At 45.6% G+C, this 23,684-nt stretch overlaps 1 protein-coding gene across 2 annotated transcripts in view; it reads left to right on the top strand.

Moving 5' to 3' along the window:
- The first annotated feature begins 13,075 nt into the window (after positions 1-13,075).
- LOC111153546 (proprotein convertase subtilisin/kexin type 5) overlaps positions 13,076-23,684 on the top strand; it is a 455,156-nt gene continuing 444,547 nt past the window's right edge. For both annotated transcript variants that reach the window (XM_022512624.1, XM_022512625.1), the window contains exon 1: positions 13,076-13,366. In XM_022512624.1, the coding sequence (XP_022368332.1) occupies positions 13,175-13,366 (192 nt within the window). In that variant the 5' untranslated portion in view covers positions 13,076-13,174. The remainder of the gene's footprint in view (positions 13,367-23,684) is intronic.

Genomic DNA, 23,684 nt, shown 5'->3' on the forward strand with positions numbered 1-23,684 from the left:
AATTTCCATCACCACTTCCTGGCACCCTCCCCCCCAAAAAAAACCCTAGATTCTTTTGAGGCATATCCAAAGCATATCATTCCATTCACAAAACCTTAAAAAAAGACATACTTTTAAAATCCCTATCAATATTACTTTTATCTGCACATCTCCCAGAATTGATGTGAGCCATCAGTCTACTCCGGAAATGAAAGACTACAGAATTATTCATGCAACAGGCAGATATTAGGCACCTAACACACACGTGTTACTTAGGATAGAAAAGAGAATTGGACATGCTGTATGCCTTCAGGAGTTTAAGATCAGTGCGTGTATGTGCGCGTGCACTCTCACGCACGCGTGTGCGTGTATGCGCGCATGCGCGCGTGAGTAGGCGGGAGTGTGGATAGGTAGCTGGAGGGAGAGGCAGAAATAGAAAGGCGTGGGGTTGGCTACAGTGCGGTTTGCTGCAGGTAAGGGAGGACACGGTTTGGGGAAAGGCTTTTTGCGAAAACTGATTCCTTGCGTGAATCTTGAAAATTTATCTCAAAGTGATGATGCGAAGGGTGAAGGAAATTCCAAGTAGTGGGAAGAACACTGTGAACATCCTGACTTGTACAACATGCGAAATGCCTACTTGCCCATCTGTTGAAATGGCTCTATCCAATCAGCTCCCCAAAGGGGCCATTTGGCATCACTCTGACGGTTGGCTACAGCCAACCACTCCTTTCTCCAGACAGAACCTCTGAAATGAATCTAGTCTCAAAGAGAGGGCAGGTTTACTCATCTGTGACCTCTGACAGCATGCACTAGGATTTGTATCTTAGATGTCTTCGCCCACCTAGAAAAATTCTCAGTAGATACTGCATGGAAGGGGACATATGTGCATCCGGGCAAATCAGAAATCATCAGCTACGGAGGGTGACTCTGTGCCATAATCCCTGCATGATATTACCCAATGGGTCTATTGGATTTGAGTATTTGTGGTGGAACGTGGCATAGTAGATAAATGATGGTTGGCATGCTAACAAAATCAATGAAATAGTCTCTAAATGTTGAGTTGTTCTTTTCTCTTATGTGCTCCAATGAAAAATTGTTAAAATACTTGCAGGGAGAAATTGGAATACCACTGGATGGTATGTATTTAGAGGTATTTTGGTCTGTGTAAGTATTACATAGACTATGATATTAATAAAAATATCATCTACTCCTAATTCCTATTAAGAAACCACTATGTGAAATAACTTGCTAAATCCCTTTTTATAAATGATTTGATCATGCATCTGCTATAGACTTATGAAATAGATCCTAGAACTATACCCATTTTACAGATAAAGAAAAAGTTTGAGGAATTTACTCAAGATCATAGAAGCAGTAAATTTGGTGTTAGCACCTAGGCAGTGTGATTTCAGAATCCATAGTGTTAACACCATGAAATATACCTTCATTATTAATTTTTTGACATTTTATGATTTCCATGTAGAGTCAGGCTATGCCATGGATCATTATGGAACTGTGAAGTTTCCTCTGTGAAAATCATTTGACTTTGATAACTTATGACCAAAAAGATGTACCTGTATACATATGTCAATACAGTATTATCTGTAATATAGTCCCAAATTGGAAATGGCTTAGATTGTCCACAATAGAATAATGGTTATGTATGTGTGTATATACTGTGTGTGTGTGTGTGTGTGTGTGTGTGTGTGTGTGTATGTGTAATATGTCCATATGATAGATAACCATGAAAAGGTATATTTAAAAAAATAAATGGGGAAATAGAATATAATTGAAATATGGAAGTAAAAGTAAATTAAAGTAACTAAAAGTGTTAAATTTGGATAGAACTGCGAGTGTGTGTATATATGTATGTGTGTATGTATATATATGTGTGTGTAAGACACATAGGTAATTTGATATGTATTGGATATTATCTATATCTATACACATTACATCTATATCTGTGTATCTATCAAGAGAGGAAGATAAAGAGAAAAGATGGGATTAAAACGTATATATGCCAAGATAGTGATTAGTAGTGTTTTAGGATGGGGAGGTTATGGAATACTTTTATTTATTTTACTGTTTTCTACAATAAACTTATACTGATCCATTCAGAGAAAATTTTTATTCATGAGTATGTCTACCTCTACCCTTGAGGTATTTAAACTTTTGGTTGAAAATGTCTCCTAAATATAAGAGAATCATACATTTTACAAACCATACTTGTGTTCCAATGCAACTGACATTCCATTTTGGTTTTTTGTTTTGGGAGGAAGAGTCAAAGAAATCTTTATATTTAAATGTTGTGATCAGCATTTCTAGTCCTGCCTTCATCTCGGCCCATTTCTCAAGGATCTTAACAGAAAAGGATGATATACTTTCACTTATGTCACCTCTCTTCAAGCTCCTGAAGGTCTTTTCTACATTGATAGTTATCTGTCATAGTGAACAAAATGATCAGTTAGTTCATATTGGCAGGAGGAAACATTAAAAGATGATTAGAGACTGCAGAATATTCTGTACTAAAGAGCACGCTGCTACGAAATATTACCCAGCTTCCTTCAATTTTGCATGGAGTCATACTTCCTTCATGCCTCCTGCAACCTCAGAACCATCTTCTTTAAATAATGCAGTGAGGAAATTAAATAATTAAACCTGCAGACAAGAAGTGTTATAGACTTTACACAGAAAAGGAGGGAAGAGGACAAAGAAAGAAGTTCAAGTTCTCAGAGAAAACACTTGAAACTTTCAATGCATCTGCTATTTAAAGAGAAAGCCCACGTGAAGGAGACCTGAAGGGTTAGGGGAAGTGGCTTTATTTGTTGTTGTGTGTTTTTTTGTTTTTTTTTTTTAGTTAGGCAGGAAATTGGTGATTTTTGTTGATTGTCTCATTTGAGTCAGGCCTCTGGTGTTATTGATTAGATTGTAGAGTTTCGAGTAAATTTTAAATTACAGACCCATCAAGCCTCCTTCCGGATGCTGGGACTCATTGGAAACATGTCCTTGTTCTCTGGTTATTGTAGAAGCCAAAAGCTGACTTTGGGCAATATTGCTGGCAGACTGGCAACTTGTATGGGCAAAGTTCATGGTATTCCATTTTTCCTACCCAAGTCTAGTTTTCTCCATATGTTGAGAACTAGATTACTTTTAATGGATTTTACATGTCTCAGAGAACAGACCCATTTTCCCTAGTCTGATCAAGAATCTAGATCCTCATACTTCACTCAGAAATTGACTTTTATACTTAAGGGAAGACACAAAGTCATAAAGATTTTCATTGGCTGAAGAGGGATTATTTGGTGCTTTTCAACTTGGAGAGTTGGAAAACTTTGGTCAAAGGTATAGAAAAATTTCAAGATCCCCAATAAATGGCACTGAGAAGTATACCGATGACCAGAATCCTGTGTTACTTTTACTCTATTCAAACTCAACCCTCAAACTGTCTTTTAAAATTTATCTCAAGCTCTGCTTTCTCCCTGAAATCACCTAGACCACTCCAGTAGCATCTTCCGGATTCCCCTCAACACCTCTTAGTGTCAGCACTTCACACTGACAATCAAGCAAATTAATTAATAACAATTCACCAAATGGTTTAGAGCTTTGCGAAATTGTGCCTTCTCTATTAGTCATTGATCACGGCACCTCACCCAGTGTTAAAAAAAAAAAACAAACACCAAAATTCTGCTGAGTAAATTTATAGATCTTATTGGCTTTATTCATCGATTTAGGAATTGGGGAGCATCCAACCTAGCAGATGGGAAAAAAGCTCTGAGGGGCTGTACAAAATTAGAGACTTTTATAGGCAGAAGGGAGAAGGAACAAGGAAGTTGTCGGAGACAAAAAGTGGCTGGTTATTGTAAGGTCATTTTCCTTTAGGGGACGGCAGGGATTTATTAGGCAGATGACGAAACTAATGCTGATAGGGCGATTCCTAATTGGTTTAAGATTTCATTTCTGGGAGATCTGAACCTGTAATTAAGTCTCAGTTTGTTGATGTGGGGCTTGGCTTAGCAACGTCACTTTGGACCTGTTGTCTTTAACATCAGTATAGACTGACTGACAGACGGACAGAAGTATGGGTGGATGAACAGATAGATGACTGGATGGATGGACAGATGGAAGCATCAATATTGTTAGTCAGGGCAGTAGATTTGGGGAATGCTGTCAGAGCTGAGATAAAAACTAATTTATTCACTGTATTTACCGGGCCACTTTACTTGTTTAAATTACATGCCTGGTTCCTGTAGAGTTTGTGGCTACAAACCATTCTCTAATTTTTGGAATATGGGAGACCGAATGGATGTTAATCCATCCTAAGGAAAAAAAATCTAAAACACACACAGCCTTTATTCATGAAGATATTCTCTGCAGTACTATTTACACCAAGGAAAAATTGGAAACAATTTAAGTGTCTTACACTAGAGTATAGTAAATTATGAGGCATCAACCCAATGGAGTATCATCATTAAAATGCTAATAGCAAAGACCATAGAGATATATTTATAGAATATATTATGTGAAAAATGCAGAATGTAAAAGTGGGTATGTATCGTGTTTTTAACTTAATAAAGATACAATTTCCAGACCAATATGAGGAGGGAATACCTAAATATGAAAACAGCTACGTTTCAGCCATGGAAACATTACTATATTTTTCCTGTTTCCAAACCACTCTAAATGTTTTTCTATTGTTACTATTTATGAAGAGCACAGTGATGGAAAGTAACATGTCATGAGTAGAAAAAGTGGTAGGGAACTTGGAACGAGGGAGCTATGGGAAGAAGAAGGGATAACGTGGGGTGAAGAAGTGAAATTTACCATGCAGGAAAGAAGGAGATTCAGTTCATGCTGCGTCGCCCATGGTGAATTTCACTTGTATCAGACACCTGGCCAGTTACTTTTGCAAGCATCTTTGTCTGTGGCTCTCAAAGTCCTACTAATAATTATGTGTGTCGCCTGTATGTGTGGTAGGAGAACGCGATGTTTGAAACCGCTTTATACGCACAATTGATGTAAGGAGAGGGAGGGTCCAATTTTACAAATTCACCTTTGGCCATCTAGTGATCGCTGACTGAACCGCTTATGAGACAAGCCTAAGCTGGGATCCTTACAAGGATCCATTTTAAGCAGACTCTTTTTTTTTTTTTTTTAAGGATTTTATTTATTTATTTGACAGACAGAGATCACAAGTAGGCAGAGCAGCAGGCGGCGGGGGGTGGGGGTCGGGGGCGGGGGAGCAGCCTCCCTGCTGAGCAGACAGCCCCATGCGGGGCTTGATCCCAGGACCCTGATATCATGACCTGAGCCGAAGGCAGAGGCTTAACTCACTGAGCCACCCAGGCACCCCTACAAGCAGACTCTTGTCATGAATTCCAATAAGACCTCGCAACCGCTTCTGATAAAAGTGATGATATTTCATCATGAGTGCATCGCCATTACTCACATCTGTAGTTTGTAGGATATGGATAATTAGCAAGTGAAAAGAAGAGCTCTGAATTCAGTCGGGAAAGGGGTAAAGGCTTTGTAGACACAACCCATCGTACATACACATGCTTCCTAGAAACTTATGGGGCAGTGTTGATTCGGATCTGCATCTGGGGACGGAACTGAGGAGTGATTGGACTTTGAGGTGAAGAGAGGTGATGGGGGTGGAGAGAGGTCACTACAGCTTGATGATAAACTCAGGAAGCCCTGGAGGAAGGCCCTTGGCTTTGAATTCTCTAGTCTCTCTTCTCAATGATCACACAAGAATTTTCCATGGCAAAGTGACTGACAAAATGCACAGGGACAGAAGTGTATACATTGGAGGGCTTACCCCTGTAGAGACCCTGCTGTGACTCTGGGAAGGGTGAACTTGGCAGGATCTGGAATGCCTGGATTCGGCCCACGTGCTCCCACTGACTAGCCAAGTGCAGCTGGGGACAGCATTTCAACTCCACGGTGTTAAGATCATGACCACATCACTTGGCGTGTCACCGTGAGGAGTGAACATGATAATAACTAGAAGGACCTTTGGAAAGGCTATGCAAATCCTATAGCAGTAAGGCTCTTTTAACAGTGGTCACCAAGATCATCTTCTAGGGCACAGTTCATCCAACCGATGCGATGGGATTACTTTACCCTTACTATAGAGATTTGCCAATTTCCTTGTTTCCTTTTGATCCAGATGTTTTCAGGGCATTTTACTTTGAATTTGGAGAAAGGAAAAGGCCTGTTCCTGTCTAGACTCCATTTGGCAGAGAGTTTATCATTAAGCATACAGAGGGCATGACTAACAGGAAAATCGCGGCTCTTCAGGCCCAGTGTAAGTACAGGGCTATTGGATAATAGAATATTGATTAGATTATTTGCTTCAGACTCATTAATTTCCACACATAACTGAACCACTTCTGGAACTTCACATCTCACAAATCACAGGACTCCATCGGCTAAACTCAGAGCTCCCCCCACCGCACACACACACTTGGGTAGTAAAAGTGTCTTCCAAAGTACCCTCTTTAAATAAATGCAAAATGAATTCCGTGTGGATCCAATTCTTTCAGTTAGCCCAGGATTTGGCCTTTAATATTTCACTGACCTTTGGGTGGTCAGTTTTTTTTAGTTTTAACTTTCCTTCTCCATCTAACACCCAGCATCTGGCTCTTTTGTACCTGGAAGTCTTAACTTCCCCCAACCCTTATGATTTTTTTCCTGATAATGCTTAGCCCAGTTTTATAGAATGTCACTAAGTTTTGCATTGCTGACATTTTCTGCAAAATTCTTTTATTTTTCTTTTCACTGCCAAAATGTCAAGATGCAAATATCCTATGAATTTGTCAAGTTGTATCTGTATGGACACACACACACACACACACACACACACACATATGACAAAGACTAGAATAAGAAATGATTAATGATACCAAATATATTGCCTGTTCTTTCTACACAGGATTCAGTCCGTGCTCACCCTTCACCAGAGCTCAAACCGATGCTCTGATTATTTTCTTAAATAAACAGCAATACAACAGTATAGAGAAAGATATTTTCCTTACCCCCAACTCTAACTATGATGCGTAGTATTTTTATAAACTTGGTTTCATCGTCACTCACAGAAGGCGATATTTAGCATTTACATGGCAAATTTATATTATAGTCTTATTGAGTACATCTCTGAAACAGGCTTTCACTGTTCAGATTTGGAGAAAATTGAAGAGAGAAGCCTGCCTCAGGGTCTCCAGTGATGTAGTGGACTCTCGATGCTTGATTTTCTGGGGAAGCCAACTAAGTCATAGGACTTAAAAGAGTAGCACTTGCCAGAGTTCAAATGAGAGTCAGCTCTTTCTTTATTCAGTCTCTGGCTTTGAGCTGTCACAGGGAAATTGTAAACACAGAGCCAAGGAAATCTTACACTTTTTAAAATTGGAAAGCCCTGAAAAGCTTCCTATTGAATTGTATTCCACCGCCTTTAGAAAAACAAAATTTTTATCAATGAATTATTTGTGAGTATGGAATAAGCTTTTTGAAAATGGAATGTTGCTGTCATTCTATATACAGAGTAGGAAAGACTAGGGGCGGCTCATTAGCATACGTTGAAACTGAACTCCTTCTGTTCCTGGTAAATTATGGCAGTGAGGTTGGGCCCTAGACTAGCTCACTGATAACTACCTTTACTGTGCATCTAAGGGTTAAGGTGAGAAAAGATATGCTTCTTTCCAATACATTACTAAAATCTGAAATAGGGACAGGGAAGCTTGTTAGGGAGGTGCTTGAATGATTAGGTACACAATGGTTTTGTAATACCTACATCCTGCATACGCCATGGGAAGAATGAAGTTATGTCATGCATAGTGACCTGGATATACAATTTCTGGAAATGGTGGAATGTAATAAGCATGAAGTATGTGCTTATGCAAGAGATTTGTGAAATAATTTTATCATAATTTATCTTGCTTCAGATAAACAAGTAAAAGTCATACTGAATATGTTTTGAATTACAATGTATCATTTGGCATCAATGAATTAGAGCTACTGCCCGGACTCCAAAAAAAAAAAAAAAAAATTAAATTCATAGGGTCCATTTAACTTGGTCTTCTAAAGCAAGATCATATTATTAAGTCGGTAGTTGTTTAACTCCTGATGCTCTGAGAGGTTTAAGAATAAAAATAAAAGCCAAGAAAATGTTTTGGAAAAAAAGGGTCCAGAGGCACCCCAAAAAGATCAAGTCTTGATACTTGGAGGAGGGCTTCTACCATCGATATAGGATTGATTCCTTTTGGTGGGGCAGAAGCTCCAAGACCCTAGCCTGCATTTTTTTATTTTTTCCCACCCTTTCTGTACTGGCTTTTCTCGGGATTAGTGTCTAAGGTGAGAAGTGACATCACATCCATCCATCAAATCCACCTTGGAGGGACCCTGCTCTGGGATCAGGGGCAGAGGCTAGAAGGTGATAGACAGTTGGTGTCACTTTAAGCTTTGCTTTCAACGGACAGCCTTTCAGAACCAGCTTGTCCTTGCAGGATGTAAATGTCTACAGAAGAGGGCCAACGACGCCCAAGGAAATCCACTTCAACAGGTCAAAGAAGCCTCCTGAAATCTGCCGGGTATTAGCATCCCATTAGCTACATATTTCGCCATAAAGACAAAATTGAGCCCTGAGTTAACTCCCTGTCCTGGCTCCTGTGTGTCGTGGGTGACATTGTGTAATGGTGGTGGTGGAACACCTATGGAATTGGAGACATTAAGTCAAGTTTTCATTCTATTGAAAGTTATTTTATTAACCCTGGTTTGCCAGTCCGATCAAAGTCAATCCCAGGTTCATAGCACGCTATCACTTTTGGTCTTCGTGGCCATTCCTTTGTTTTATTTATATTATTCATGCATTGCAAACTTATTTTCCCATGATAGGATTGCTGTCTTCCAATTTAGTTTTATATTGGCCTCAGTTTTCTTCTTTATTAAATAAAGAAGTTAGATTCTCTGATATGTAGGTTCTCTTTCAGCTCTGATGCTCTAGGAATGAGATTAAGGCCTGAAATGTGTTTGGCTCAGTGCCTGGCATATTACTAGTCCTTAGTAAATGGTAGTTATTATTACCATTTATTATTATCATTAAATCTGACAAATTTTCACTGCCAACCCTGAATCGGATATACTAGAAAACGGATTAGAATATCCATAAATTTGGTGACTCTTCTCCCAGGCAGCGAAATTCCCAGCGGCATTTCCCCCCCTTCTCAGTCAGCTCCCAACTGTCCATTACCAATTTATTATTGATTCACAGAATCTCAGATTAGAAGAGCCCTTAAAGGTCAATTTCCAGCCCAAGGATGTAGCAGAGGAAGAAATGAGGTGTCTCATCAGGCAAGCTCTTTCCAGAATAATTCTCGTTCGTAGCATTTCAGGATGAATCCTTACAGGGTTCTTGTTCACCTCTCCTACGGAACTGCCTGGATTTCTGTTCATCGCCTTTCACTGCAATTTTCCTTTAAAGCTGTGAGGGACCTTGGCAGAGAGGCCAAACACTAGTGGGCCCTCATTATCAAGTAATATGTTGTTAAGTATAAGGCAGAGTTAAACTTAGAACTGCCTGATTTCCTGCCATATGGCACGCTCAGGAGGAAGAGTTGAGGGTCAGACTTGTGGAGCTACTCCTTGCATACAAAAAAATCTTGGATTTAGCTTCTTTGCCAACCTTAGGGATGGTTTTGCACTAACCAGTTCTATTCTATTAGTTCTTTGTTCCTTTGGCTACTGAAGCATTGCGAGCAGAGCCGACTGTGAGAACCAGCAGAGCCGAACGTCCTGAAAGATGATTTTTTTTTTTTTTGTGCTGTAGCTCCTGATCCTTATCTGGAAGATTCTGGCTCTAATCAAGGAGGCTAGTGAGTTCATGAAGGCAGATCCCAAAGCCTTGGCATGAATCGCAGCGGGGCTTCTTGGGTCTCACTGAAGTCTAAGAATCACACCCTTTGTAAGTGAACTTAGCGAAGGGAGCTACAAAAGTGATGGAGAAGACGATGAATGAGTCTACGCTCAGGAGTTTTGAGTTGACAGATGTATGGGGTCCCAGATCTTGTTTATTTCTGGAACAGAGCTAGGATTTTCCCTTCCAAATACATTCGCTTCCAAACGAAAGAATATACCCTTTGAGCAAAGCTAAAATGCTGGCCCAGGGATCGGTTTACAAAGCAGAAAAGAGGTTTGCCTGTTTCCTACCTCATTTTCCAATTCTGTCTCACGTTCAACGCAGTGAATGCTGTGCGCGCGTGCCAAGCTGGGCATGAGTGTTCATTGGAAAGAAAAAGGGAAAGACACCACAGAGAAAAAAATAGCAAGGAGTAGTTTTGCTGCTCTGAGGAAACAACCTCTAGGCCTCAGGAGACCAGGCTTGGGGATTCCCTCTTCATTTTATTCAAAAGTGGAAGCCCAGAGGCAACATGGCTTTCAAAGAGAAGCATTTTGTGCTGTCTTTGTGGTCCTAAACAAGAATGGCACCAGAGTCCCTGAGAAAACCACAGGCCATGCTTCCGGCTTGACTCATGGTGTACCTTGTGAGGTCCTCACAGGGGCCACCCTCCTGGGGATCATCCCCAGACGGGCTCTCCCTATCCTCTGACAGCTAATGCCCCCAGTTCCGAAGGGAGGACTGACTGATGTACATTGAGATTTGGATTTTGATTGAGCTCCTCCCATCCCAGAGGCTTCTGGAAGAATCATCCAAAGCCTGGGGATGGATGCAGGTGGCCTGGGAGGCAATGAACAGTGATCTAATAGATTGTACATTTTCTGGATTCCAGACTGGGAATGGAGGAAGTGGAGTGAGCAGAGGGACTGGCGGGTAGCAAGACCATACTGAAACTGGAAAGCCCAGGCATAGAACTTATGCTTTTCTGCCTATAAATAACAATGACAACAATAGTAATAAACCACATCTAGAGTTATTCAGAGCCTGAATTCTGCTAATCCTTTGTGCTCCCTTTCCTCTCCCTCCTCCCCTTTCTCCAAAGTCTAGCACAATGCCCGGCAAGTTCTAGGTGCTCAAGAGATGTGCCAAATCAGTCAAACAAACAGAATAAACTCTATGTCTTTCTGCAAAATGATTGAGCTTTTCTGACCTTCCACTTCATCGGTTAAGGAGCGGGGTAATGCTATTTGGTGAGTCTGGTTTCAGGATCCGATAACATGGCATTCCTTATGCAATGTGTAAATCGTCCTAAAGTGGTAATTAGTTACTAATTGATGAGTTACGAATTTCACTTTTTGAATTTGATGAACTAAATTTACGAATTTGAGTTTGCTGGTATGGTTCAGCTGAAGGGAGAAGGGTAGAAAGTGAAGCCCTAGGCAGATAAAAGAATCATTATCCACAGCTAGAGATGGGGATTGGTTAATTAATCTCAGATACATTTAACCAGTGCTTAAGAAGAAAGATGTTCGGGGCACCTGGGTGGCTCAGTGGGTTAGGCCTCTGCTTTCCGCTCAGGTCATGATCCCCTGACCCTGGGATCAAGTCCCTTGTCCGGCTCTCTGCTCAGCAGGGAGCCTGCTTTCTCCTCTCTCTGCCTGCCTCTCTGCCTACTTGTGAACTCTCTCTGTCAAATAAATAAGTAAAAAAAAAAAAAAAAATAAAAAAAAAAAAAAGAAAGATGGTGGTTTGGGAAAAGGAGGTGGAAAAAGGAGGTGGGTGGGAGTTAGGGGTATGGTAAATACTTGAAGCCAGTTGAGCTATTTACATAAAGCATACATTTCCTTTTCATGGGAAATCATCCTGTGGCACCAAAAGAGGCAGGGAAGTTTTTCAGCAGAAACAGGGTTAATCCAAGCTCACTCCTGCCCACTTCAGTCACAGCGCTGGAGAGAGCCGTGGAGCCGACGCGGGCCCATATTTCATCTGAACTTCCTCTGTGGTCCTTTTTATATTGAAGTCTCTCACTGTTACAGGGCCGCGCTTGGAAAAGTTGGAAAACTTTTGCCTCGGTGGAGAAAAAGCCGCCCTCATCAGACTCAGTGGAACGAATGAATGAAGTTATTCCCTTGGCCCAACGTCTCCATCCGCTTTCATACCAAATATTCATAGAAACATCTTTGCTCAATTCCGGGACTGGAATTTTACTCTCCCGTGGCGTTGCCTCGTATCAGATGCACAGATTTCGAAAGTCAGCAGGCAACAGACTTGGCTTGGGAGGCACCGGGGTTGGCTTTCAAGAGTTGATGCGCCTTACGGTCCTGCGTGGTAGCTTCTCCCGGGAACAGAGCGTGTAAAATAAACAGTTGCTGAAAAGCATGAAGAATTAACGAAGTGAAAAGCTCGGGTTATTTGTTCGGCAGTTGGCACGCAAGTGACCTTCCTAAATACTTCGTTGTTTAAGGAGGTTCAGAGCTAGGATGAATGAATCCTGGGGCGCTTGACTCGCACCAACGAGTAGATTTCCTAAATCTTTCAGGAAGGGGCGGTAAATCGATTCAAATCCAAGGAGGAAAGGAAGAGAACGGGGCAGAGCGGCGACACCGGGAGCTCTGCTCCCAGCCCTTCGGAAAAGACTCGCTTTTGCAGCCCGGGACCCTTGGAGGTTCCAGCCCCGAGAACCCGGCGGCGCTAGGACCTGGTTGGTGCCTGGCTGCGGCCGCTCTCCGGCGGGCGGAGGAGGGAGAGGAGGAGGGGGCTGTGGGAGAGGAGGGGTGTTAGGGGGGCGGGGGGAGTCATTTATGCAGAGCAGGCGCTGCTGCCCTTGCCACTCGCACTCCCCGCGCGCCGCTCGGAGCCGGAGGGATCGCAGGGAGCGAGCTAGCGAGCGCTCGGAGCCCAGGCCAGCAGAGGGGGCGCCCGGCCGCTGTCTGCACCGCCGCCTCCGCCGCGCTCCGGGGCCCGGGGAGGAGCGAGGGAGAGTCGGGAGCCCAGCGGGCGAGACCTAACTGCGGGAGAGCGCCCGCCCCACTCCGCCGCCTCCTGCGCGCGAGCCGGAGAGCCCCCGCCGATCGCCCCGCGGGCCGGAGGGCAGGGAGCACAGGTCCCCGCAGCCCCAGGGATGGTCTAGGAGCCGGCGCGAGGCTTGCCGTCTGCTCCCAGCCGGGGCTCGCCGCCTGCTGCGGATCGGCCAGGGGCTGCCGGGGTCTGCGCGCCGGGCCGGCCCAGGCCGGAGAAGTTAGTTGTGCGCGCCGCTCCAGCGCGGAGTCCGCGAGCGAGCGAGGGAGGCGGAGAGGCGCCGCGGCCATGGGCTGGGGGAGCCGCTGGGGCTGCCCGGGACGCCTGGACCTGCTGTGCGTGCTGGCGCTGCTCGGGGGCTGCCTGCTCCCCGTTTGCCGGACGCGAGTCTACACCAACCACTGGGCAGTCAAAATCGCCGGCGGCTTCGCGGAGGCCAACCGCATCGCCAGCAAGTACGGATTCATCAACATGGGACAGGTAACGGCAGGCTGGCCCGGTCCTCGGCCCTGAAGCTGCCGGGGCTGGGGGGAGGCCCCCGGCGACCTCGCTCTTCTTGCCCCCTCCTTGTCAACCCCCTTCCCCCTCTTCCAGATGTGCTCTTGCAGCTGTTGCCCTAACTCCTGCGCGATTTTTTCCTCTCTCTTTCATACACACGCACGCACACACTCCCCCAAAGTTACCGGGGGTGGTTTTGTTTACTTGTTGGTTTTCTTGTTTGTTTTTGGTTTTGGTTTTGGTTTTGGTTTTTTTGCAAGCCACAAGGGACAGGTAGGGTCTCTGGAAAACTCCGGAGTATGCATTCCCTGGTGGTGGTTTCAGACCCGACCGGATCTTTTGGGCTGCGAAGTCGGGGAGCACTGGTAGCTTGAGCTCTTTCGGGGGGTAGGGGGGGTGAGCGCGCTCCTTGCGGTTCCTGAGAGCCAGGGTGAGGAGAAGGCGAGGAAGGGAAAGCCTTTTCTGCTCAGACCTGAATTTAGCCCAGAAAATAGTTTCTGCTCTTGGGGAAGAGAACCGCTGGGCTCCGGAGGCGCGGGAGGAGCGGGGACTGGAGCGGGGACTGGAGGAGGGAGGCGGAGGGAGGCGGAGGGAGGGGAAGAGAGGGCCGGACCCGGCGTGAGCGCAGATCTGGGGAGAGACCTCCCGGCTTCCTTGTCTCTCTCAGGGGATCCGCGTGGGGGGCTCTCGGATCCGGGTCGAAAAAGGAGGTGAGACACTTCCAAGGCCCGCTGACTGGGTTCTGCTCTGGGGTAACTGCAAGCCTCCCCGCGGACAGGAACGTGCGGGGCCCAGAGGTGGCGCCGTGGGGCGAGAGTTGGACCGGCCGCAGGGCGCGGGTTTTTTGCGGGGTGCCGCTCCCGGGCTTTCGGCAGGGCTGCCCGGCTGGGGAACAATGAATTAAATGGGATTATGAGTATGATTGGAAGAGGAACAGATCTGGAGGTCCTTCCGAGCTAAACGGTGTTGGCTTCCCCGCTCTGCTTCCTGCAAGAAATGGGAGTGGAGAGGGCTGTGTACCCGGGTCCCAGAAAGTGACCCGATCATCCCTCACCAGCTCTGTACCCACACCTCTTAAACTCATTTCTCTAGGCTTGGCTGGAGGATGGGGCTCTGGCCAGATCTTGGCCTGACTCTGCCGGGGGTGGAAGGCGAAGGTGATGGGGCACCTTCGCAGCCGACCGGCTCTGGAGACAGCTCCGGATGCACGTGCCATGCGTGCTCTGTCAGGGTGAAGGGAGAGGAGGGTGCTGCTCGTGCCCCGGGGCCAAGAGGGCACAGACGGGTTCTGATGCCATCGCGCTCCTTGGCCAGGAACCAGAGCCCTGGAGCACTGGGACTGTCGCTGCCTGGGGTATGCAGCACTGAGCCTGGAGGCAGGGCTGCCGTCACTACATCTGGAAGGAGATAGGGAGCGCTGGAGGGTTCAACGGAGCAGGAGCCAGAGGTTTGGGGCTTTGCGGGTCCAGAGGGAGGACGTGTTCCTGAGAAGCCAGTCCTGTGGAGGGCTGAAACCAGGGAAAGGGGCAAGGTCCTTATCTACCCCCACCACGCCCCCTACACACACACACATACTCTCTCTCTCTCTCTCTCTCTCTCTCTCTCCCCCTCCCTCCCCTAGGTCTGTATCTCACATACACGCCCTGAAGGAAGTAAAGGAAACCAGCCAGATTTTGTTGTCTGAGTGCCCATCCTCTTCAGCAGAGATCATCCTGATGGTGTGTTAGGATTCTCCTAGCTTCTTACTTCATCAGAAGAAAATAGAGTCTCTTCCTCCTTTTATAGGAGCTTCAAGTTGGGTGCTGGGTTGTGCCCCTGGTCTGGAACTGGGAACCCTAACAATGAATGTGGTCTTGTTAGTAATCTTTGTAGAGAAGCATCTCTCAGGTTCAACGAACAGGGAGCATCTCCCATATATGAGACATAATTAGAAAATAAGGTCTTGGATATACACTTTTTTGGTAATGGGCAAAATGAGCATTTGGGGTGGCTGTTCCCCAACATCCAAGACCCTGGAGAAGTTGACCCGCACAGGATCACCCAGCTAGACGGTGGCAAAACCATGATTCAGACCTAGGACTCTCAGGCCCAGTCCTCCTCCTGCATGAATCCCCCTTTTAGGGTATCCTCCCCAGTCCACAGGAGGAAGGAGGCACAAAGTAACAGCTCCAATCCCCTGAATTCTGATTCAGTGACTCAGTAGATGGGGAGCAAACATTCAGTTTTAATTCACAGACACTTAGTTCAAACAGACCTGTACTTGGTGACTCTAAGAAGCTTCGTGACCAGCAAGCGCAGAAGTACCTGTTTCTTGATGAACTCATTCAATAGAACTTGGATATCGCAGAACCCAGCAGAGTGAGGGAGGAGGTTCTGTCCCTGAACCCACTTCGAACAAGCAGACACTGTAGGGTTCCGTAACTTCACCTGACTGTGTTTTCAGGGGGCCCTCTAATGAAGAGCTGCGGCTTTTTATCTAAAAAGTAACGCGAAGAAACTTCCCATGCAAAAGACCCCAAACACTATTTATTGTGGTTTTTACAAGGCCAATGAAGAAATTTAGTGCTTTCAAAGGTATGGAGGACCCTTGACCTGATGCCATAACCAGTGTAAAAAGGTCAGCAAGTCTTACAGTGTGAAGCATTTGCTCTGTAGATCAAAGGGGAGTAACCCTATGCTAAGTCTTCGGGGCATAAATTGAGTTCACACCTACTCTATCCATACACTGTTAGGGCCAAACTAATATCTTATTCTTCCTTTACTGTTCTGACCTTTTAACCCTCTAGACATCCTCTTGTTATTCTTTCTTTTCATCAGTAAACCCGTTGAGGTTCCATGGAGGGCCGTGACTTATTTGCGAATGTCTCTGGAATGTTCTCCTGGTTTTACCCATTTGGGCTTGGGGGTACCCACCTCATGGGTCACAAATTGCGACTGAGACCTCTTTTTGTGACCGATGTCATTCAATATCTTGGTGGTGTAAATTAAAAGCTTTAGTGTAATCTATCGGGGGATAAGGTAGTGAATTTTTGACCACCATAAAGGTACAGTTCTTACTACTCAGAATTTCTGTGTGATGTTTTCTATAGCATCTTAGCACTTAGAACGGCCAGAGGTAAAATGTCTGGCCTTGAGATTTCTACAGAAAAAGAATAGGTGTGCCTCTTGTGCTCATGAAAAATAGAATATGTGGGGTAACACAAGGGCAAGCAAGCAAACAGGTGAGAAGGGCTCGCTCCACTTCCTGGAAGGGAAGAAGAATGAGGCTTATCTTGTTGGCTGCAGAGATAGCATTATGTTTTGGGAGGTTTTCTGCCTAACGTTAGTACTTGCGAATGGTGATGCCTTGACAATCTGAAATGATGCCATAATCAGTAGTAGTACTTGTCATCACATTGGTGCATATCGAGTTTCGCTTGGTGATCGATTTGCTAGAATGCCCTGCCTTTCTTCCCCTGCAGACCCCAACTGCCAGCCCTCCTAGGCTCCAGTAGGCCTCACACAGAGGGAAGGCAGGCCTTGGTCCCCCCTCCCAGATGGCTGATCTGACTCTTTGAACTAGCAGGTTCGTGGGCAGAGGGTAGCAATGACAGAAAGGAATGAAGACCTGACATCAAATTAATTGCGAACCTTTGTGTGGACTAACTCTACCAACCATGGGGCTTAATTTCTGGTTATTTGAACTCAGGGGGAAGGTCCCTCGTGAAGGTTGTTTGCAGTGGTCAAGAGCTGTTTATCCTTCTGTGAATTGCGTACAATCCTGGATCCCAAGCTGAGATTATCTGTAGTGAAAAGCTCTCTTCAAACTGTGTGACTTACCTTGAGCAAGATTCCAGAAGGATAAAGCCAGATGCAAGCAATACTGGGGAAATATTTTACCTGGAGTTCCCATTGGAAGCAGAGACTTGGAAACTCCAGGAATGCCCCTTACAAGGTCTTTGAAAGCAGCAAAGTCCATGAACTTAATGGAGCCCCTATTCCTCCGTCTGTAAAATGATGAATCTGTAGACGGTAGGCTGAGTTGACTCTGCATCGCTCAGTGCCTAGGTAGACTTGCAGCAAAAGGTTTCTTGAATCTGAGTCTGAAATCAGTGAGACTCAAACTTTATTTAGGAAGGGCGAAAAGAAGACTTTTTTTTTTTTTTTTTTTTAAATGGGAGATGCAAAATGTGACGATCAGGAAAATAAATTTTTAATGGCTGAGGAAAAAGAGCTAAATCAGAGCTTTGTAGACAGGGAAAATGGTTTTCCATTTCAACTAACAATATAAAATACTTAAAAAATAGTTTCTGTTGGACTCTAAACAGTTCTGGCTGATTTCCCATGGCATGTCTTCCTCCCTGGTTGATCCTTTTTGTAGCCCATTAAATGTTATAGGATAAGTTCGCTGGAGATGGAAGACAGGGGAGAAAAATATCTGAAGACTGATTATTTTAGAAAGCACGTTACCTTGGTACATTATGTGAGATCGTATTTGAATTTGCATTTTACTTCTGAATGTAGTTTGTATGAGGAAAGTTAGAAGCAGCGTTTCCCAGATATCTTTAGCAGGAAGAGCTTTGTTCAGAGCTCTGCGGAAGGCCTCCCACTCTGCTGTTTAATTCTGACCTGCGGGTAACATGGGATGATTGAAATGTTGGTAAACAGCGGCCAGTGGGTTCTGGATGCATACGGATGGCAGGGACACGGCCCGCCTGCTGGGCCGAATGGGAAACGGACCATGCTCCCCCTAGTTGAATTTTTAGGCACATTGTAAACAGCCAAAGAAATTAGGGTGGGAATCCCTCTGGCTTTGCGCGGGGTGGCCCTTCACACCCAAGAACCTCAGCCCTGACCTCCGCTAGCAGCTATCACATGCTTCGTTCTCATGAGCAGGAGAATCTTTACTGGAGAAAAAAAAAAGAAAAAGCAATTCAGAGAGCTTGGCCTGATGATGGTGGTTCTGTTGCATTAACCTCATAGGCCAGGAATGGCTCATATGTGGCCCTTGGGATTTTCAGGATCTATTGGAAATGAAAAACTGCATTTTTGTGCACCCAAAGACAGCTGAATTTGCCTTATCACTGTCTTTCGTGAGCTGCTATCCAGAGGTCTTAACCTTAAAGGTCAGCCAGAGAAGCAGGGTAGTGTGCTGGGAAAATGGCCAGCCATGTCTGACTCTTTGGTTAAGGGAGGGAGTCCTGACCCAGAAAGCTCCCCTGGGCAGGGAGGGGTATTTGCCCTGTCTGTTCCAGTTATGTGAAGCAGTGTCTGGGTTTTTCCCCAAGGCTGAAGTATCTCCAGGCATCGCTGTGCCTTGGGACTTTATCACTTGGCTAATTCAGGTTGGAATCAATGATAGAGAAGGCTTTGGCTTCCTGGATGGGAAAACTGAATGCTTACAGACCTTCATGCATGCAAAACGATAGCATGCAGATATCTGGACACGTGTATATCCATATATATGTATATATCTTAATTTTTATTTTTACCAAAGTAAATATGCACATCACTAGAATGGAATTGCTCATGCGGTATTTGTCCGGGTTTGAACAGATCAGATGTCTACATCTAAAGGTAGCGAGAAAGGACAATCAGTGCCCATAAACTCTTCACTGTGGGTTAATCCCTGCAGGGCAATGAGGTCAGGAAGAAAACATGAGTGGGAGTCAGCAAGTTGGAGGGCTCTTTCTCTCAGTAACCACCTCGACCTTCTTTGCCTCCTTTTTCAAAGAGGGGACCCTGACCCTAATACCTGCTCCAGCCAGCGGGCAGGGTTGCTGAGAGATCACGTGCCTAATAAGGAAAACGAATATACAAAGGAAATAAGACTAGGAAGCATTAGGTAGTCTGCAGGGGTTCTAAGGAGATGCAGAAGCTGCTCGAAGGAAAGTAAGAGCTTGTCTGTAAGTGGAGTGACTGGTGACTTTCTAGATTCTTGTGCTTGCCCCTGGGGATCTAGTGGGGGCTGCAAGGAGATGGGGTCAGTGTTGGTCCTTAGCCTCCCCTGAAAGGACAGTGATAGCTGTACTTTTTCCCTGAGAGCCATGGACAGAGGTATAGGGCTGGGAGAACAGACTAGAAATTCAGCCCGCTAAGGTCCTCCATCTCTAGGTTGGGCAGCTTTGTCTCTAAGGCACAGACAGCGTGGACGAAGCAGAAAAGTCAAAACACGGTCTTTTTTCTTATTGAAGTATAATTAGCAGACGATGTTCTAGTTGTTTCAGATTTACAACATGTTGATCCAACCATTCTGTCCGGCGGTCAGCGGTCCCCCTGATAAGTGTGGTCACTGTCTGTCAGCATACGACATTATTACAATATTGCTGACTATATTCCGTATGCTATCCTTTTGCGTTCGACTCAGATGTGAGTACGCATGGAGGAGTAATGGAAAATAAAATTGAAATATAGGAATATGGGAATACAGATGGGACTCTCGTAGGTGCCAATGTTGAAAACCCAATCTCTTGCTGCTGAAATAAAACTAATAAACAATCAGATAAGGAAACAGGAACTGTTGGTTTACCCAGATCTCCATGCCATTAGGTGTGGTTCTGAAACAGCAGCTGAACCCTGGGTGCAGACAAGCCTTACCTGATGTGTGCTTTCTTCAGGGCAAAACCTATCCCGACCTAAACTGGCATTAATTAGAGCATCAACTTGTTGTTGTTGTTGCAGAAACACATTAATGAGTTTGTTTATGAGAATGGTGTCCTTGAGGCCAGCGGAGGCGTATATAATACGCGTATGGGCCCCGTGGTACATGTCTCACCTGGAGAGTTCTGAATTTTGAAACATTCCAGATCCAAGAGTTTTTAAAAGGTGCTCGTGAGTCTGTCCAGCTGAAAGTCCAGAGGTAGTGCTGATATCCTACTCTCACACAGGCCCTTTCCCCAAAGACAGCAAAGCTCCTACGATTCTTACTATCTCCCTTACCCGCTGTTGAAATTAACCCTGAAGAAGACTCCAGTTCTTCCTGAAAGGGTCATCTCTCTACTCAGAGGCCACAGACTTTGTCCACCGAGATGGCCATATGGGGGTGGGTCACCTTGGGTCATGTGTTCACCCTTGAAGTGAGGGAGATGTTGACCATTGATGGGAGGGACAGTTCCCCAAGGGAAAAGGGGGGTGCTTTTGCTGGGGAATAAGGGAAAGCGGATGCAGGACATGAAAACTTCCTCCTGCAGATCGGGTTCTATAAGGCTTTAAATGCTTACGCTAGGGAGTTTCTAGTTCATCACGTCATCACGGAAGATAAAGAGTTGGGTTGAAATTCCCTGAGAAGAGACAACAACCTGCCACCTCAACCAACATGGGAGTCCACTGTGTAATACGTGAGACGTTCTGTGCTTTCCAGGAAGTAGGACATTTTTACTCACAGCTGTCATTCAGTGGAGGACGGATATGAATGGGGTTACAGGCCGCATGTATCGGCAAAGGCTGTTGGTCGTGACACAGAAGCTGGCCAATGGGAAGAGAACAGCCTTGGATCCTTGCAGGGTCGGACTCAGTATGGCTCAGGAACTAAGTGGAAGTGGAGGATGAGGAGGAGGGAGAAGGTGAAGTTAACTATCAAGTTGATGGCCACGGGACCAGGAGGTCGAGGCGGTCTGCAGGAGCACTCGAGAACCAAAGGATAGGTTCAAGCTGAGCGTCGTCATTCCAGAGAAGGACACGCAGATAGAATGGGATTGCTAAGGGATACAGCATGAGGAGTGGAGGGTCGAGGGGGCGGCAGACAGAACTCTATGGGAATGTCTCCTCTTAGGGGTAAAGCGATAAAGGGGTATTGAGGGTCACGGAGTCCCCGAAAGTACAGCCCAGAAGCCACGAGAACAGGTGTTCCCTTTCTAGGCTGTGCACTAGTGGGAAGAGCTGTAGAGAGAATCTGGCCTGTGGGAACTGAAAAGTGGCTTAAAGATTTGGTGATGAGGAGGTTAACTTGATCTTGGTGCCAGAGCTTGGTAGAATGATGAGGGGGAACTTGAGGATGTGGGACAGGAGAGGAAATGAGTATAGAAGTTTCTTATTACATCTGCCTCGATACCTGTGTTCTTGCCCTGTCTCTGTCTCATGGATACCCTGGGGTAGCTAGGTCACAGGTCTAGAACCAGGAGGGTTTGAGTCCTAACACTGCTGCTTCCAAGATGGGAGACCGTAGGCAAGTGCCTTAAGCTCTTCATGCCTCAGTATGTTCATGTGTGAAAAAGATCCGATAGTATTTCTGTCATAGAACGTTGAGGGGATTAGCTAAAAGCAGTGGACAGTAGTGCCCGGCACATACTATGTGCTCAGTGGATGTCCCTCATTATATCTTGCTTTTTGTTCTTAACCAAGTGATGCTCAGTCTCTATATACGGTTTCATCCTGTTGTTCTCACTTAACATTATATTGTGAGCCTTTCCCAGGGTTACTAAATAATTTTAGACAAATTTTAACAGCTCCATAGTTGAAGGTATCCTACCATGTTGTAGTTTGTGTGATGATACCTCCTGTTTTTCCTGGGATGGTCCTGGCTTATGCGTTTACCTCCATTAAGGCTTTTCTAATATCCCCTTTTCCTTTCAGACATGTCTGAGTTTGGAAGAGAAATGATATGGTTACCCTAATTATATGCATATATGTGTGTGTGTGTGTGTGTGTGTGTGTGTGTGTGTGTGTGTGTAATTGCACATCTTTTCACTAGCTGGGAGCCAGAGCCATGCCCTGGTCCTGTTTGTGTCCCCAGCATCTAGCACGGTGTGCACTTGGGATAGGAAGGGCCATGCAGGGAGCAATAGGTTTGGAAGACAAGAGGAGCTCAGCCCTCCCTGTGCCTCGAAACTAAGGAGGACTGCAGGGTGAGTGGAAGACGTAGGGGAGTTCAAGTTGAGGGGGAAAGGAACTATGTGTTGAATAGCTCAATCTTGTGAGTCACTTCTGAGGTGAGGGCCATTGGCAGAGACCGGGGAGAGCTGGGGGACGTTGGTGTCCAGCAGCCACAGTGCTTCGATGCATGGTGCAGAAATTCTGGTAAGAAGCCATTAAAAAAGGATCAGATTGTGCCATTTGTGACAGTGGGGGTGGACATAGAGGTATCATGCTAAGGGAAGTGAGTCCAGCGGAGAAAGACAAAAACCATATGATTCCCTCGTATACGGAATTAAAAAAACACCAATGAAGAAACAAACAAAAAAGCAGAAGCGGATTTATAAATACAGAGAACAAACTGGTGGTTGCCAGAGGGGAGGGGATGGGGGATGGGCGTGATGGGTGAAGGGGAGCGGGCGGTGCGGGCTTCCAGGGGCGAAGTGAACAAGTCACAGAGGTGAAAGGCACAGCATGAGGAACAGCGTCAGTGGTGTCGCACCAGTGTTGCACAGTGACCGACGGTAGCTACACTTGTGGTGAGCGTGGAGTGACACCTAGACGCGTCCAGTCCCTACACCGTGCCCCTGAAACTAGTGGAACATCGTGTCTCCACCATGCTCAGACTCAGAAAGAGTCATCAATGAGGAGTGACTATGAAAAGATTAGCCGAATCGCCCAATAGCAATGAGGGTATTTGCTGCTTGTACTTAGTCACCGCTCGGAAAGTAGCAGTTGACTGTTACTAGTGAACAAAGGAAGCAATCCTTACTGTTCTGTGCTTTTGTCTCTCAGAAACCTGAGATTGGGAAAGGACAGAACAGGGAATAAGCATTTGCCAGTGTGAGGGAGAAGGGAGGAGATCGGCGGGATGCTGTGGGTGGGGTCGGGTACCCGGGACAGAATTGAAGTGTTCTTGGATAGGAGGGGGAGCACCTTTGACATGATGCAGCGCAGTGGCCAGGCTTTGAGCAGTGCGGAGGGGACCAGATAGGCCTAGTGGGTCAAAGGAGTGGAGCGGGTGTAGGAGCTGTGAATACAAAGTCAAAATAGAGGGCCTGTTGGACTAGAATGGCAGAAGTGGAAACATGGGATGGACGCATCCCACAGGTGTGTGTGTGTTTGTGTGTGTGTGTGTACATTTTTTTTTTTTTTTTTTTTTTTTTTGTAAGCTCCAGGTTGGAGCTGCTCTGTGTCATGATAAGGTCCCAGGTGTGGACATTCTGGTGAGCCGATCACGTAGAGAACAGGTGAAGGCCACTGGGTTAGACAGAATCAACTGGGATAGGCTGGGATACTGGAAGTCTTATTACCAGTTTGCATAAGATGAGGATTCCAAGTCATCTTGCCGGCATACTCCCGAGGCAGGGAAACATGGGGTTTGCCCCACACTGCAGTTCTCCTTCTATAAATTTAGGTATTATCTCTACTTTACCCATCCATGTGCTATTATTTACACTGGAGGTCCTGT

Source organism: Enhydra lutris, unplaced genomic scaffold, assembly GCF_002288905.1.
Source record: "Enhydra lutris kenyoni isolate GAN:26980312 unplaced genomic scaffold, ASM228890v2 scaffoldscaffold33, whole genome shotgun sequence".
Classification (NCBI taxonomy): domain Eukaryota; kingdom Metazoa; phylum Chordata; class Mammalia; order Carnivora; family Mustelidae; genus Enhydra; species Enhydra lutris.